General features: G+C 43.6%; 1 protein-coding gene across 3 annotated transcripts in view; it reads right to left on the bottom strand.

Moving 5' to 3' along the window:
* Positions 1 to 17118, bottom strand: part of RERE (arginine-glutamic acid dipeptide repeats) — a 569568-nt gene that overhangs the window by 181499 nt on the left and 370951 nt on the right. For all 3 annotated transcript variants that reach the window (XM_030186180.1, XM_030186182.1, XM_030186181.1), the window contains exon 6: positions 12396 to 12500. In XM_030186180.1, coding sequence (XP_030042040.1) covers positions 12396 to 12500 — 105 coding nt within the window. The remainder of the gene's footprint in view (positions 1 to 12395; positions 12501 to 17118) is intronic.

Below are 17118 nucleotides of genomic sequence, written 5' to 3'. Positions count from 1 at the left end.
ATTGGGAGATGGGGACCTGCTAGATGCAAATGCATGCTGGACAGGGTTCCTCATTCCTCCCAATGTCTTGCAAACCCTAACGCCAGCTCCAAGCTGGCACAGAGATTAGTGCTCACTGGGGAGGAATAATAAAATTCCCGTTTTGCATGAATTTGCATGCTACTTCTGATCAGAGCCTGCAATCGCGTTGTTTCACGTGCTCAGGGGATCTGATTTATTTATTTATTTACATCAATTTATATACCGTATCTTATTGCTACTGCGGCAGCAAATGTGGGCGCTAGTATGGCACTAATAGCCTCTACCGCCTGCGTTTGCTTCTGATCATCAACCAGTTAGTGAACTAGGTGGTTATAGACACCACCACCTCCAAAAACAAGACAAGGCTCCCCTGCCCATCCCTCCCTCCTCCACACCCAATGAGAAGCCGCAGAGAGAGAGAGAAAGAAAAATGAACAGGCACACTACTATAGCAGGAAATATAATACAACGTTACAACTGTTAATCCACCTGAGAGGTCCCAAATAGAGAATGACATGGGGACAAAGTTTGTTCCCATTCCTGTCCCATCCCTGTGGGCTCTGTCACCATCTGCACAAATCTCACACACATATGATTTTATATTTAAATATTTTTATTAAAACAGGAACAGAAAACAATAACAACAAGTAACTGAAATACACCAGCCTCTACCCTTCCAACCCCAACAATATCTGACTAGTGGAGGAGTAACCTAATGATCACCATAAGCATCTGAAAATAAAGTTTTAATGCTATTTTAAATTGTGTCAGTGATTTCTAAATGTACTGCAAGTGGATAACAGTGCCTTGTATCCTCTAGACCAAGGATCCTCTGATGCAGCCCTTGGAGCTAGTTTTTCTGGCCCTCCATTTTCCTCTCTGCAGATTATATCTGGTCCATTGAGCAAGATCTGCACTTTTATTTCCTCAAACATATTCTATTCTACAACACACTGATTTCAGCCAATAGACTAAACCAGCCCATCCTCAGTGGTCCATCCCCCTGGATTGCTCCTTGCCAAGCTTTCCTATTGCTCAGATCCTAATTCCTCAATCTCTCCCCTCCCCATCATCACCTTACCAGAAAGTGGCATCATCCCAGGGTAAGGTAAGAGTGATAGAACAGCTTTGGCTGAATCTGCCAAAAGTGAATCCACCCAACTGCCTCCAATCCTTGCAACTACAGCTCACCCCTGGCTCACACCTGCCACATACTAAACAGCAAGCAACTGTAGTGAAGGAGTGCACCCCACTTTTGGTGATCTCTCCTTGTTCCAGGACTGCAGGACCTGAGCATGTGCTTTCAGCTCCTGGGCCTGCAGGATTTGAAGGGAGGGGGAGATGGGAGGAGGATCTTACAGGTGAATCCCATTTTAAGGGTAAGGGTACAGGATTGGCATTTGTATTTATATACTCCATGATCTCAGTGATACAAGGCCAGAAGTGCTCAGCTGCTGTTACCCAGATCTTTGGGGGAGGGCAGGTGCTAGGGTCTCTGGCACCCCCTGCAAACCATCACAATTGGCACCTCCCCCCCCTCCAGCATCTCCTTTCTCTCTTCTCCCTCTCCCCTTCTACCACCCCATCCCCTTTTTCAGCCTAGTGCCTTAAAAGGTGAAGAACAAGTTTTGGGTTTTTTTTTTTTTACTTGACAGCTTTTTAATTTATTTTGAAAGCTTCACATATCTACTATAATAATTTCCACCTCCAACGTTCTGAAGCTGACTCCGTGGCTTCACTGAAGTGAAGGGTTCGTAAGGTTCATTAGGTTCGTCAGTCTGTCACCATCTCTCTCTGTCCCGCTCTCGCGTCAAAACGTGATGACGTCGAGGGCAGAACAGTGAGAAGCAAGACAACCAACCAACGAAAACAGTTGTAAGCGCGCCTGCGCACCGCCTACCCTCTCTGTGTCTCGCGGTAGTCATTCATTGGTTTTTGGCGGCCGAGCGAGCGAAGAACTAGGCAAACAAGAAAGGCGGTGTGTGCCGGTGAAAGCCGCACGGAAATATCTGACAGCTGCATACGCGGAGTCAAGACCGGGAGGCAAACTTTATCCTGCTGAGTGCCCGTGGCTGCGTCAGCCCCACCGTTGCCTCTCAATGTGTGTGAGTGAGACAGTATGAGGGAGCTCCTGCTGGCTGTGGGTCAGGCCAGGACTTAGCTGGTGGATGGGAGAAGCACTGTGGTAGGTTGGGAGGGAGGGAGGGGACCCTGGAACTGGGTGGGTGGGAGGACCCTGAAACTCAGAGGGAGGGAGGGACCATGAAACCCGGCGGGAGGGGAGGGGGTGACCCTGAAACTCAGAAGGAGGGGGGACCCTGAAACTCGGAGGCCTTTTTTACTAGTGTAGATGTAAATATCATGAAATAAAATTGAATATCACTAAAACTGCTTAAATAAATTATTGTAGCTGGTGGAAACAGCACTAATAAGGGCTATATTTTGTGCTCCTTTTTCTACATTGTTCTAGAAATACAATAATAAATGGCCAAATTTCAGTGAGGATATCCTGTTTACTGATGGGTTCATCTTAACTATTGTTGTAAGCTGCCTTGGGAAGCCTGGTGTTATAAAGATTAGAAATAAAATGTAAGCTCTTCTTTCATTGGGGCACATGGAATCATAGCTTCATCTCATCTCTTTTGTACAAATGGATTATTCTGTTTTGAGAATGTTTCAGGGACAAGTGGTTTTAAGAAGTCAAAATAATAAAAAAATATATATTTTCTTTCATGCAGATTTCTCATTTGTTTTAACATAACTAAATGGGCTTTAAGCCCCTAATGCAGTCCATTGGTTTCCTTATATTTTGTCCTTGAGATGACAAACTGTGTCAAAACCTGCCTACAGTAATGCCGCCACCCCCCTCCCCCCCTTCCAGCATACTACAGTCCTACCTTGCCACCCACCCTGGGGCTGCGGGGGCAGGAAAGAATCCCACTCTTTCCTGACCGCTGCCGCTACTCCGTCTCCGGCACTCTCCGCTTTTCTCTTGTGCTGCTGGCACCGCCGCCGTGTTTTCTCAAAACAAGTGCCAAGACTTCGGCAGCAGTCTCATGACACTGCCGCTGGATACCTCGGCAGCCATTTTTAAAATACCCACAAGCACAGAAGAGAAAAGTGGAGAGCACAGGAGACGGAGTAGCGGCAGCAGGCAGGAAAGAGTGAGATTCTTTCCTGCCCTTGCATACCGCAAAGACCACTACACCATCAGGGCGAGCGGCAAGGTAGTAGCATGCGGGAGAGGTTTGGCAGCATTGCTGTGGCGGTGGGGGGAGGGTAAGCAAGGCAGTCTATGGCGCCCCCTTGGCATGCATACCCTGCTTACCGTGTTCTGGGGGGGAGATTTTAGACCAGTCCGTGATTAACTCCCCCATTATAATGCATTATGTGACCTGCAGTCCTAATTTCAATGGGTAGAATCAGGGACAGCAAATTCTACACTGCTTTGAGATGCAAATTGAAAACCAGAACTGACCAAAATAATCTTTGTCCTGGAACTGGACAATTTGGCAGCTCTGGGAGGATATGCCCTGTCCCGGTGTTGAGGAACTGGAGGGGTGCAGGTGACAGAAGGGAGATAGGGTAGAAAGACAAGACAGAAGGGAGGGAAGGAGGAGGCAGGAGAGTGGAACGAGAGGACAGGGGGAAGAGTATGGGGGCTGTGTATAGCAGAGTATACACTATAATGGCACCCTTACCCATATCTTCCTCTCCCTCCCCCCAGGGGTAGATGCTAAGGAAAGGAAGGGTTATAGCCTAACTCTTTTCCTCAGCACTTGAAATCATTAAATGTGTTAGATTTGTTCCTGATTCCCTCATCCCCGGCTCAAACCTTTCTTGGGACCCTGCCCTCTCAAGAGATTTCAAACATCCAATGAGGCCCCTTGATGTGAAGTTTCTTGACCTGTGCTCTAGACTGTTTTGTTTTGCTATATTTGTACCCCGCGCTTTCCCACTCATGGCAGGTTCAATGCAGCTTACATGGGGCAATGGAGGGTTAAGTGACTTGCCCAGAGTCGCAAGGAGCTACCTGTGCCTGAAGTGGGAATTGAACTCTGTTCCTCAGTTCCCCAGGACCAAAGTCCGCCACCCTAACCACTAGGCCACTCCTCCTTATACGTAGGAGACTCAGCCAGTCTCCTACGTAGAAGGTTAATAGCTGGCACTAAAACTATATAAAGGCTAAGCTGACTTAACTCTATGATTCCAAGCAGGAAATCAGATTCAGTTTCAGCCCAGTTTCTAATCACTTTCTAATCTAGTGATTTGTATTCTGCCAGCTCCCCTATGAGGTCCAAAGCAGATAAGAAAGCCAACATAGATAGTTGGAAATACATAAATAAAGACATGAATGTTTACATTAAAACAGAACTAAATGAATGCATTTCATTGTTGTCCTAAGAATTTATAAAAATCTTTAAATATTTATGAAAAATAGAATTATTAATCTTAAATCCCAAGGCAGGCTATTCCATACATGTACTACAATAAAACAGAATGAACTGCCCAATACTCTTAAAATGTAAACTTTTAACCAAAGGATAATAGAGCGGTAAATTCTCTCTAAGATATTTCTTGCTATAAAGTTTGGAAATGCAGAAGACTGAGCCCCTAGGAACAAGGAGCTAAATACTGCTTTGACAGTGCTGCCCAGAATGACAAAGCAGCCTAAGAGACGAATGGCCCTCTTTTAGCATGATGCAGTTATGTACTTGGACTTAGATACAGGAGGGGATGTGGGAGGTCACAAGGAACATAACTACCTGATTAGACTTGGAAAGGAATGGCTAAAGGGAGTGGAGGAGTGGCCTAGTGGTTAGGGTGGTGGACTTTGGTCCTGGGGAACTGAGTTCGATTCCCACTTCAGGCACAGGCAGCTCCTTGTGACTCTGGGCAAGTCACTTAACCCTCCATTGCCCCATGTAAGCCGCATTGAGCCTGCCATGAGTGGGAAAGCGCGGGGTACAAATGTAAAAAAAAAAAAAAAGAATAAGCCACAAGCAAGAACGGATGAGGAGGAGAACACCTGCATCTGGTGACTTCAAGAACAGTGATAGGCAATGTCCTAACCAGACAGAAATATTTGGGGTGGCAACAGGGGGCAAAGCTACATTGGGAGGGAGGGGGAGTCAGTGTGACATTTCTGCACATCATACCTCTCTTTCCTCCCCCCCCTCCCCACTTTTAAATTAGCGATATAATACAGCATGACCTTCTATGCATAAAGAAACCCTCCTCCCCCAGCCAGTTTCAGGTATGTGGTAAAACTGTCCTAATTGATAGCATCATCCAACAAATTTCTGTATCACAAACTCTATATTCCCCAACAATGGAGCTAGCCCCCTTATAACTCGCCACAGAAAAAATATTCAGATTGTGATTATCACCTCAGGATTAGCATACATTCCTTCCACTGCCGGAATTTATTTAAAGCAGATGGGTTCTTGTTTGTATGGCGACTCTACAGGATGTGGAGATCACTGCAGACTGAGAAAACTGGCAGAAGATGCAAGAACTTTACATGATGGTGGTGGTGGTAGGGGGGTGTCACTGACTGAACATATGAGCAGCAACAGAGAAAGTGAGAAAGTGTATGTTTAAAAAAAATGACAATGCATATGTATGTGACTGAAAAGCAAGAGATTGCATGTGTATGAAGAGTAAAGTAGATGCATGTGCACATAGTTTCTGTCTCTTTCTGACATCTTCAGCTCAAAATTTTAAAGGGAAGCTCCAATTATACGAGACTTCCATAGGGATCTACCTGTGTACGTATTAGCAAAGGGGAATTTTCAGCTCCAGGAATTTACCCAGTTAACTATTGTTACCTGGGCTTTTCTCTTCAAAATTGAAACTCAACCCAGGGAAGAATCAGGCCCTCCTTTTGATCCATTTGGGACCCCCCCCCCCCCCCAATCATCCAATAATTCTAGCCAGCTCTCCTATCACTTTCCAATTCATTCTTAAGATTTTGGGTGTCATTTTTGATTTAGCACTTCCTACCACTCCATATCTCTACCGTAGTACAACGATGTTTTTATAAACTTGAAATGATTTCAGTTCACCATCTCTTCGCTACACCTGATTCACAACTTTTCAGCCACTCACTGGTTATCTCTTCCTTAGATTACTGCAATAGCCTTCCTTTATGGTGCAACTCTCTCGGAAAAACGTTGTCTTCAACTGGTCCAAAATACAGCTGTGAAACTTTTATCCAATTCCAAATGATATGATCATGTTACCCCTCTTCTTATAAACTAGCACTGACTCCCTTATCGATAAGCCACAGAATTACCTTCAAAATTCTTAGTTTAACTTATAAAATTCTCCAGTCCGATACGCCACCTTACCTTACACATCACTTGATTCCTTATATCCCTCCCGATCCCTTCGCTCGTCATCCTCCAATCTACTACATGTCTCTTCCTTAACTTTGTTTTGATTCAACCCGCTCAAATATTTAGTGTAATTGCCCCTATCCTTTGGAATTCTATACCCCAGTCCCTACTACTGAAAAAGGTGTGATCAAAATCTAAATAAATAATAAATACTACAATTTAGCATTTCTATAGCGCTACAAGGCGTACGCAGCACTGCACAAACATAGAAGAAAGACAGTCCCTGCTCAAAGAGCTTACAATCTAATAACTAACAACTCAGATTTCCATGCTGCCTTCAAAACCTTCCTCTTCAAAGATGCTTTCAATCACCCTGGTGCACTGTAGTTCTCTCCCCAATTCTTGTTACAGTTGATTTAAGCTCCTGTCTAGACAGCTCAGGATCCTCTCTCCCCCCACCCCACCTAATATTTATGGAGTCCCTTTCCCCACTCTGGTAGCATTTCCAACCTATTGCTCTTCTTTCTATAATTTAATTTATTGTATTTGTAAACCACCCTGAAGGCATTACTGTACTGAGGTATATCAAGCTACTAATAAACCTGAACTATCCTAATAGTCTAATACTGTCTCTGCTTATACCCTTTCAGAAGCACCAAAGCTAAATATAATTTTATTTTAGTTCTTCCATTTATGAAGTTTTTTCCCTTTATCAAGTTTTTTCCCCCATGTAAAACATTGTAAACTTTTATACCTCAGACACGTTGCCTGCAAATCTCACTTGGACTAGTCTATCCTTGACATCTCTGGTTTGTCAATTTCTCTGGTTCTTGACACACTGCTCAAGAGTTGCCAAGTTACCCAGGAGGGAGACTTTTTAGCCAGTCCTGTTTTTTTATTTATTTTATTTGTTGCATTTGTATCCCACATTTTCCCACCTATTTGCAGGCTCAATGTGGCTTACATAGTACCGTGAAGGTGATCGCCAATTCCGGTATGACAAATACAGAGTGATATTGTGGCATAGAAAAAGTTCATGTGTGACAGACACATTAGGGAATTGAAAGGAGGCAGAGTTAAGTTATGTTCAGTTCGAGTATTAGTTTCATTGTGTTACAGGGTTCAGGCATTTAGGTTGGATCGTTAGGGTATGCCTTTTTGAACAAGTTAGTTTTTAGTGATTTCCGGAAGTTTAATAGGTCAAACATTTTCAAGGCATTTGGTAGTGCGTTCCATAGTTGCATGCTTATATAGGAGAAGCTGGATGCATAGGTTGATTTGTATTTGAGTCCTTTGCAGCTTGGGTGGTGGAGGTTTAGGTATGTGCGTGTTGATCTTGTTGTGTTTCTGGTTGGTAGGTCTATGAGGTCTGTCATGTATCCCTGGGCTTCGCCGTAGATAATTTTATGAACCAGAGGGCAGATTTTGAACGCAATGCGTTCTCTGATTGGGAGCCAGTGCAGTTTTTCTCGTAGGGGTTTGGCGCTTTCTAATCTCGTTTTTCCAAATACAAGCCCGGCCACGGTGTTTTGAGCAGTTTGAAGTTTCTTTAAGATTTGTTCTTTGCATCCTGCATAGATTCCATTACAGTAGTCTAGGTGGCTTAGTACCACTGATTGTACCAAGTTGCGAAATATTTCCCTTAGGAAGAAAGGTTTTACTCGTTTGAGTTTTTGAAATTACATGTCAGTTTGGTTTGCTTTTTTGTGGACCAGAGGAATAGCCTAGTGTTTAGAGCACCTGACTTTGACAAGGGAACTCTGGTTCGACTCCCATTGCTGCTCTTTATGATCATGGGCAAGACCCTTAACCTTCCATTGCCTTACGTACAAAATTAGATTGTAAGTCCTCTGGGGATAGAGAAATAACTAATGTAACACACCTTGAGCTATTAATGAAAAACATTTCCTAAGTATAAATTTGGGTCCCTGACTCTAACCATTGAAATCAGTGCTACATTTCCCATAATTGCACAATAGCAGAGCTGTCATAAATCTAGAGCTGTTCTAAAGTCTCCCTCCTGGAACTAGGTAACTTGGGAGCTCTAATCATTGAGCCACTTCCAAGCATATTCTTGCTTAGTCTCAATGCTCATTCATAAACTGTAACTATTCCCATACCCACAGCTGCAGTAGGCTCTACACTTTTTATTTCTTTTTTTTGCTATTTCCAGAAAGGTGAAATGTGGAGGGGGGGAGAGGGGGAAGGCCATGAATGAAGATTTTTTTTTTATTTTTTTTGGGGGGGGGGAATGAATGTGATTTGGGGGCATGTGGAAAGAAGAAATGGGGCTCCATGGTAGGGGGGCCCACAAATGTTAGTTTGCCTGGGCTCCAATATAGTGTTAATCCGCCCCTGTATAATAGCCCAGAGTGTCTGATGCCTAATTACAGAGGGTGGATGGAACTAGTTAGGAAAGATATTTCTTGCATGCATCTTTCCTACAGGTTCTCCAGAAACACACCAGTGACATTTCTGGGGATTATCATGCATCAGAGTCACACTCTGCAGGCTATGCACAAACATACTTAATAAATAATTGATGTTACTTTAAGTACAAACACATCACATATGTGCATAATCTTAGAAAAGACCCAACAGGCCCCTTGGAAAAGTAATGAGTAGGGCTGAATTTGGCTCTGGACAAGGTACTGCTGATCTCTGAGGGGAAAGGGTAGGAGGATGGGCGTGCAAGTGGCAGATGAAGTTCAATGTTGACAAGTGCAAAGTGATGCATGTGGGTAAGAGGAACCCGAATTATAGCTACGTCTTGCAAGGTTCCGCGTTAGGAGTTACGGATCAAGAAAGGGATCTGGGTGTCGTCGTCGATGATACGCTGAAACCTTCTGCTCAGTGTGCTGCTGCGGCTAGGAAAGCGAATAGAATGTTGGGTGTTATTAAGAAGGGTATGGAGTCCAGGTGTGTGGATGTTATAATGCCGTTGTATCGCTCCATGGTGCGACCGCACCTGGAGTATTGTGTTCAGTACTGGTCTCCGTATCTCAAAAAAGATATAGTAGAATTGGAAAAGGTACAGCGAAGGGCGACGAAAATGATAGTGGGGATGGGACGACTTTCCTATGAAGAGAGGCTGAGAAGGCTAGGGCTTTTCAGCTTGGAGAAGAGACGGCTGAGGGGAGATATGATAGAAGTGTATAAAATAATGAGTGGAATGGATCGGGTGGATGTGAAGCGACTGTTCACGCTATCCAAAAATACTAGGACTAGAGGGCATGAGTTGAAGCTACAGTGTGGTAAATTTAAAACGAATCGGAGAAAATTTTTCTTCACCCAACGTGTAATTAGACTCTGGAATTCATTGCCGGAGAACGTGGTACGGGCGGTTAGCTTGACGGAGTTTAAAAAGGGGTTAGATAGATTCCTAAAGGACAAGTCCATAGACCGCTATTAAATGGACTGGAAAAATTCCTCATTTTTAGGTATAACTTGTCTGGAATGCTTTTACGTTTGGGGAGCGTGCCAGGTGCCCTTGACCTGGATTGGCCACTGTCGGTGACAGGATGCTGGGCTAGATGGACCTTTGGTCTTTCCCAGTATGGCACTACTTATGTACTTATGTACTTATGTACGTATGAGTGTGGATTGTAGACTGGATCAGGGGCGTAGCTACGGGTGGGCCTGGGTGGGCCAATCTCTGCCCAGGCCCACCCACTCTTTTGCGACCTGACGACTTAATCTTCTTGCCCGCAGCAGCAAGTAGGCGGACGTAAAAGTAGCAAGCAGCCAGGCTCGACTCCATCGTTCGCTTCCTGCCCTCTCAGCATCCCACCCGCCCGAAAGGAAATGACATCAGAGGAAGGCGGGGCGCAGAGAGAGGGCAGGAAGCGAACGATGGAGTCGAGCCTGGCTGCTTGCTGCTTTTACGCCCGCCCGCCGCTGCAACTGCTTCAGTTTCCCGTGCGGGGCACGGTGTCCATCTTTCTTTGCTGTCCGCCTGCTGTGCACCGGAGCTCCATTCCTCTTCTCATGTCCTTGTCTCGCCGAGCGGCTGAGGCGGTGGCTGAGCTGCGGCCCGGTAACACTGTGCGCGTGTCAGAACGAGCCAGAGCGGGAGGTGTCGGAGTGGAGCCTCTCTTTTGTGTTCGTTAACAGCGGTTGCTAAGCAACCAGAAAAAGTAACAGAAGCTGTACGTCGGGGGCAGGGCTGGTGCTGGGTCCCTCCTCCCCCTCAGTCCCCGCATCATGGGCGACTTCCTGGCCTGCGAGGCAGAGCTGCTCGGTTTGCTGATAGAGTATTTGAGCTTTGCAGAATTTGAAAAAAACACAAAAATGTTTTGCAAAGGAATGCAAACTAAAAGGCAAACCATTACCCAAAACAACTGGAACTTCCCTAAGAGATTGCAAAACATTGATGGTCCAGAAGGATCTGCTCATGGCTTTCGAAGCCGGAGACCAGAAAGTGTTCTTTGAGCTATGGGAAGAACACGTTTCTCTGGGGGTCCGAGATAATGAGTCAGTTGCCCAAAATTTGGAGTTTTATCTCAGCATCCATTTTGCAGTTTTCCCTTGGAAGCACTTGGTAGGAAAGCTGGACAAAGCAGATTTTGATGACCAAATCTCTCACTTTAAAACCTATCTGGAGACCAGTGGAGCAGCTCTGAGCCAGACCACAGAATTTCTTCCCTTTTATGCTTTGCCATTTGTTCCCAACCCTACAGTGCATCCCTCTTTTAAAGAGCTCTTTCAGGATTCTTGGACCCCAGAGCTGAAGACAAGGTTGGAAAAATTCCTGTCTGTGATCTTGAAAGCAAGCAGTACCCATCGGCTCTTCACGTTATATAAGGACAGTAGACAGAGCAGCAAAGGTACCGCACTGCAAATGCTTTGTAATGTTACTCTTCCAAGAGACACTTTGATGCACACATGGCTGAATGAGAGGGTGCTCTTTCCCTAATAAGGTTAATGCAGTTGGTGTGCCCTCTCCTTGGGTAGAGTTGCCAAAGAAAAACCTGACACCTACCCTGCCCATGCTCCTCCCTTGTCCCACTCTCATGCCATGCCCCAGTTCAGTATTTTGCCTTCATATTTTTTGATTTCTAGTTCCTTGTGTCATGTCTGTTGTGTCATGTGTTTTTCAAGTGTGATCAAGGTGCAGTATTCTGCTAGCGTGTAGTATTTGCAGCCCTTTTTGTTTTGCTTTTTTTTTCACGAGGTAGTGTATTGGTGTTTTAGAGCCTGGTGTAATTACAGTTCTGCCTTTTCAAGCATAAGGTTGTAGCTCATCCTGTCCTTGGAATTAGTGCTGTTATGGTTTAGTAAGGATATGAGTGTGTTTTTGCACAGGTTTGTGTACAGCATTTTGCAGTGGAGAGATTGTGGGATAATGTAATTATATTTAAAAATATCAATTTTTCCATTAAGTATGTATGTGGTTATACTGATGTAGGGCAGCTGTTGGGCAGACTACTTAGAAATCCATCATCAAGTGAATTCCAAGGCATTATTTTGTAGGATCCCAAGAGACACTACTCACACTGCCCACCCATATTAGCTCTGGGCCCACCCAAAATCCCAGGTCTGGCTACGCCACTGGACTGGATAGAAGGGAGAGTGAGCAGTGCTGGGAGTGGAAGTATGTGAGGGGTTAAATTAAAAATGAACAAAAGGGATTATAAACTAAGGCCTGACCCTTAGATAACAGCCAAATCAGGAAGCTGAGGTGCATGTATATTACTATTAGGGTTCTGTTTCAGATTAATTATGACGACTGGGGTTTAAACTAAGTTAATAGTGGGAGAGGTTGTCTCCATGAACACCGCAGAGGGAATGGGCAGTTGGTTTCCTTTTTCAAGGTTTAAAAGTGCATCTGTAATGAAATGACAGAACCAGCAATAGCACTATGGTTTGCTTGTATCCCTGCTGATGACTAAACATAAGATTTTTTTTTTTTTTTTGGGGGGGGGGGGGGGGGGGGGGGACGACCCAATAGATGTGTCCTGTCTTTAGGATGGATTTTCCTATGAGTAGCAGGAAAGCCTAGGCTAAAGGTGCATCACTATCAGGTGCTCTTACCTTGTCTCTGGATTGTAACCCAAGATGTAGAAAAAGGAATCAATTCGTGCCTTGAATTCCCGAGCAGCAAATATGTCTGAAAAATGAGAGATATTGCATTTTCCCCTGAAAAAAAAAAAAGTTCAGAACACATAACCAAGCAATCCTAAGTACTTAAGATTCATCAGAACATAATTTTTCAAAGAACCTCCTATTTCCAGGCCTCCCAAGGAACTTCCAACTGACATATACCCCACACTTTAAAGAAAATGCCAGTGCTAGAACACGGGGGGGGGGGGGGGGGCTGATGCAGTAAAGTGCACTAGGCCATGTACACAGGTTAGATTGACTTTTGCTCACAATTTTGCACATGCCCTATTGTAGAAAGGAGTTTTGGACAGGATCTACCTGTGCAAAATCTCAACTACACATTAGCACACAGAACAATTAAATCCATAGTAATGAAGCTACCAGCTATTCTGTGCAGATGCAGAGTTAAGTGCACAAAAGACAAGACAGCTGAATGCAATGCCAAGGTTTTAACACAAGGTCTGAAAAGCAGTAAAAGGTTTAGCTCATTTTTCTGCGGTAACATTAGTAAGAATTTCATGCCTCTTCTCTTTACTGCACGCATACTGACCAGTACCTTTTTATTCTGTCTTCAATGCTTCAATGAAGAGAATGGGTGTAAAAAAGGGCAGAGCTGAGGAGAGATACACTGAAGAAAGAGTAAAGTGCTAGACTGTTGACAAAAGGGTATCAGCACTCCATGGAGTTCCATGCTCATGCAACCAAGCATGTGCTATATTGTTATTTGGCCCATTAATATTGGTGTTGCAAAAACTGTATGCACAGAATAGCATTCCAGCAAATGTACATGCATTTGATGAGTGCCAATACAATTTTTTGTGTGCAGATCTGTGTGTGCATACTTCCTGTGTGCTCTTCTACATCAGCATATGTTTTTTTGCACCGTGCAAGCCGAGTTTTAGCAAATGGTTCTGTTACAAGGTTACTGTATTCACCTCAGAGCTAGAAGTAGCACTGTGTTCAATTTGACTCCTTGCCTAATACATTTGGAAATCATTCAAGTAACTTTAGGGATTAAATTCTGCCTACTTGTCCAAGGCATCAACACACTAATGATAACATTAAAAGCATAGCCCCTATTTTTGTGCATTAGCTCACAGGTAAATTCTGTGGCACAGTTACAAAATTCAATGGCAATTATCTAGCACATTTATATACTCAATATAGCGATGCTGCACACCTGCAACAGGTGCTCTCTGTGAACAGCAGGATAAACAGCCATACATATGGGGTGACATCACAGCTGATGGCACCAATAAACCCTTGTCAAAGAGCTCAGAAGGCTTTTAAATAAAGTTTCTGAACATGTATAGTAGTTCCCACCTCATGCTCCACATTCAAATCCCATCAATTATAGTATCAAGCTGGCTTTAACTGAGGGTAGGGTAGAGCGGAGTGTGGCTGTTGTATCCTGCTGTCCATGGAGAGCATCTGTTATAGGTGTGCAACATCGCTTTCTCCATGGACAAGCAGGATGAACAGCAGCCACACATGTGGAGATGCCCAAGCTGAGGGCTGCAATAGATAGTATAGAAAATGCAACATAAGAGAAGGAGGCGGCGGCAAGTTGAAGTTTCAAACTTTAACATAATTTATTATAGTATTAGCAAATGAACAATCAGCAGATGAAGGCAGGTCTATAAAGTAAAATTTAGCAAATGTATGAGGAGAAGACCAGGTTGTGCTTGACATGAGCAGTTACCCTTGGTGGGTTTTGAACAGAACACAACTCGTAATAGTAAACAATGCAGCATGCTATCCAATTAGAAAGAGTTCATTTTGAAACAGGAAAACCTGGGTGGTTTGAATTAATACAGAAAGAGTTGGCATAGATGATTTGGTTTTGTCATCCTGTTTTGGTAGATGTGAATAGCTCTTCCACAATCCACAGAATGTAGAGTGGATTGTTCCAGCGCAGAACAGGAAGGAAGGCATAAGGTTGGTAAAATAATTGGTTGGTTTAGGTGAAAGTGGGATACTTCTTTCGGCATAAATTTGGGATGAGTTCATAAGATAACTCTGTCAGGGAGAATCTGGAGATAAGGATGGAAATATGCTAGAGCTTGCAGTTCACTAATTTGTCTAACAAATGTTATAGCAATTAAGAATAAGATTTTCCATATAAGAGTTTCTAGCATAAGGCTGAGGTCTCAATGTGGAAGACGTTGTTGGGAGAGGTAGTTTGATGTGCAAGAGTCCCTTTAAAAATCTTGAAACAAATGGCTCCTGTGGATATAGGAGTCAAAGTGGTGCCCTTCGTGGGATGTGCTCATAGTGCTCAAATGACCACAAACTGAGGAACTGGAAAGATTTTATTTATTAAAAATAAAATAAATATATAGGAAAGACCAGAGTTCAAAAGGCGTAGCAAGTACTGTAATAATGAAGAAACAGAGCATGTGAAAGTATCATTGGAATGAGAAAGACATTAACATGAAAAATGGCTCCATTTAAAAGTGTAAGGCTTCCTAGTGGCTGGTTTTCTAGACTGAAGAACTGATTCAATATCTGGTGTTAAATTTAAAGAATGGAACGTTCTCCCCTCAACCTTCAAATCACGAAGGCCATACATCAGGCAAGCCAATGGTGGTTGCATATAGTAAGAGCTAGTGAGCGGAGACTGGGACGACAGATGGATTCCTCGCCTTGAGTGATGAGATGTTGAACTAGAGATAGATGGAATGCAGGCTGTTGTGTGATCTGAAGCAGTAATGAGAACCAAGGCTGCTGTGGCCAATATAAGGCTACTAATATGAGTTGAGCTCTGTCCTGGTAAGTCTTGTGCAGAGTTCTTGGAATCAACAGAACTGGAGGAAAAGCATAAAGTAGGCTCATCATCCAGGGAAGAAGGAAAGCACCTTCTGCTAGCCTGAGGTTGGTAGGGCAATGAAAGCATAAGCTTTTGCATTTTGCGTTGGCTGCTGAAGCAAATAAGTTTATAGCTGCAAGACCAAACTTGTCGGAACACATTTACATCCAAAGACCACTTGTGACGATTAAGATGCCCGCTGAGAAAGTCTGCCTGAACATTGACTTCCAGAGAGGTAAATGGCTGAGAGAAAGATGCTGTGCCAGATTCAAAGAACCTCCTGTTAATAAAGAGCAGCTGATCTGGTTCCTCCCTATTTGTTTAGATGATACATTGTAACTTGATTGTTTGGATCTGAACAATGTGTTTGGCCAGTTGCAATACAAATACTTGGAATGCATTGTAGACTGCTCATTTACAACAATTTATGTGGAATGTTCATTCTAGAGATGACTATGTGCCTTGAGTTTGAAGGTGAATGTATGTACTCCCCAGCCAGACTGGGAGGTGGAGGTGGTAAGTGTGGTCTGACTATGATGATGACGAAAATATTTTTGTCTGACACTGCTTGGATGCAACCACCATTGGAGTGCTTGATGTGTGGCCTCTGTGATTTGAAGGTTCATCAAGATATGATCGTTATACCAATTCCACCTTGTGCATTGGTCCCATTGTAGAGGCCTCATGTTGAGATGGGCAAAGGGGACTGTGTGGACAGATGCTGCCCTGTGACCCAATAGACATAGGAAATGTTTTGCTGGAGCTTGCGACATGGAGAATGTTGCTTGAACCAATGACAAGTTTTTTTTTTGTGAAGAGGTTGGCATGCTGTAAGTGTAGGATTGTACAGGTGAGTTCCTATAAACTCCAGAAACTGAAAAGGCTGATGGATCGATTTTTCAAAATTTATGAGGCGGCCAAGGGACTTCATGAGATGAATCACAGATTGTAGAGATGACTGGACTTATTGAGGAGAGGGAGAAAGGAGAAGAGATGAGACAATCATCGAGGTATGGAAATACTGATAAGCCCTCTTCTGAAGATAAGCAGCAACTACAACAATGCATTTCATGAAGACTTGTGGTGCAGAGATTCCAAAAGAAATAACCTTATATTGAGAATGGCAAGAAAGGCACATGAAGCAAAGACATTTTCTGAAAGAAGGGTAGATGGTTATTATGAGCGTAAGTATTAGATCCACTATGACTAACCAGTTATTACATCTGAGAAGTGGAATAATTGTAAAAAAGTGTTCATCTTGAACTTTTCTTTTAGAATGTAATTGTTTAATTCTCTGAGATCCAAGATTGGACAAATCCTCCTTTCTTTTTGGGAATAAGGAAGTATTTTGAGTAGCAGATCTGGCCTTTTTGGTTTAAGGGAATGTCCTTAATACACTGAGATTGTAGAAGGGACTTGACTTATTTTTGTAGAGTAGGCAATTGATGAGGAGGAGGTGGTCAAAAGGACGGACATGGGGACAGTGGAAGACTGGTGAGCCGTAGTCTGTAACCATTTCGGATGACTGAAAGAACCCAAGTGTCTGAGGTGAACTTTGTCTACTGATGGTAAAAAGCAGTTAACCTCCCTCCCACTGGTTGACTGAGGAGAAGCAGGACAGGACAGTCAAAAACTAAGAGAAGGGTTTTGCTGGATCTGTGGTGTTGATTTCTGAGGTTTTCGTGCTCTAGGTTATCGTCTAGGTGTTTGATTGGGATACTGCTTCTAATAACAATCCCCCTGCTATATGGATAACGATATTGAGTAGTTTTCTTGTAAGAATGATATGGTCTTCTAGAAGAAGATTGGGGCTGTTCAATATTATTGATATCTAATATTTGTAGT

Source organism: Microcaecilia unicolor, chromosome 13, assembly GCF_901765095.1.
Source record: "Microcaecilia unicolor chromosome 13, aMicUni1.1, whole genome shotgun sequence".
Taxonomy (NCBI): Eukaryota; Metazoa; Chordata; class Amphibia; order Gymnophiona; family Siphonopidae; genus Microcaecilia; species Microcaecilia unicolor.
This window is presented reverse-complemented; position numbering and strand designations above follow the sequence as displayed.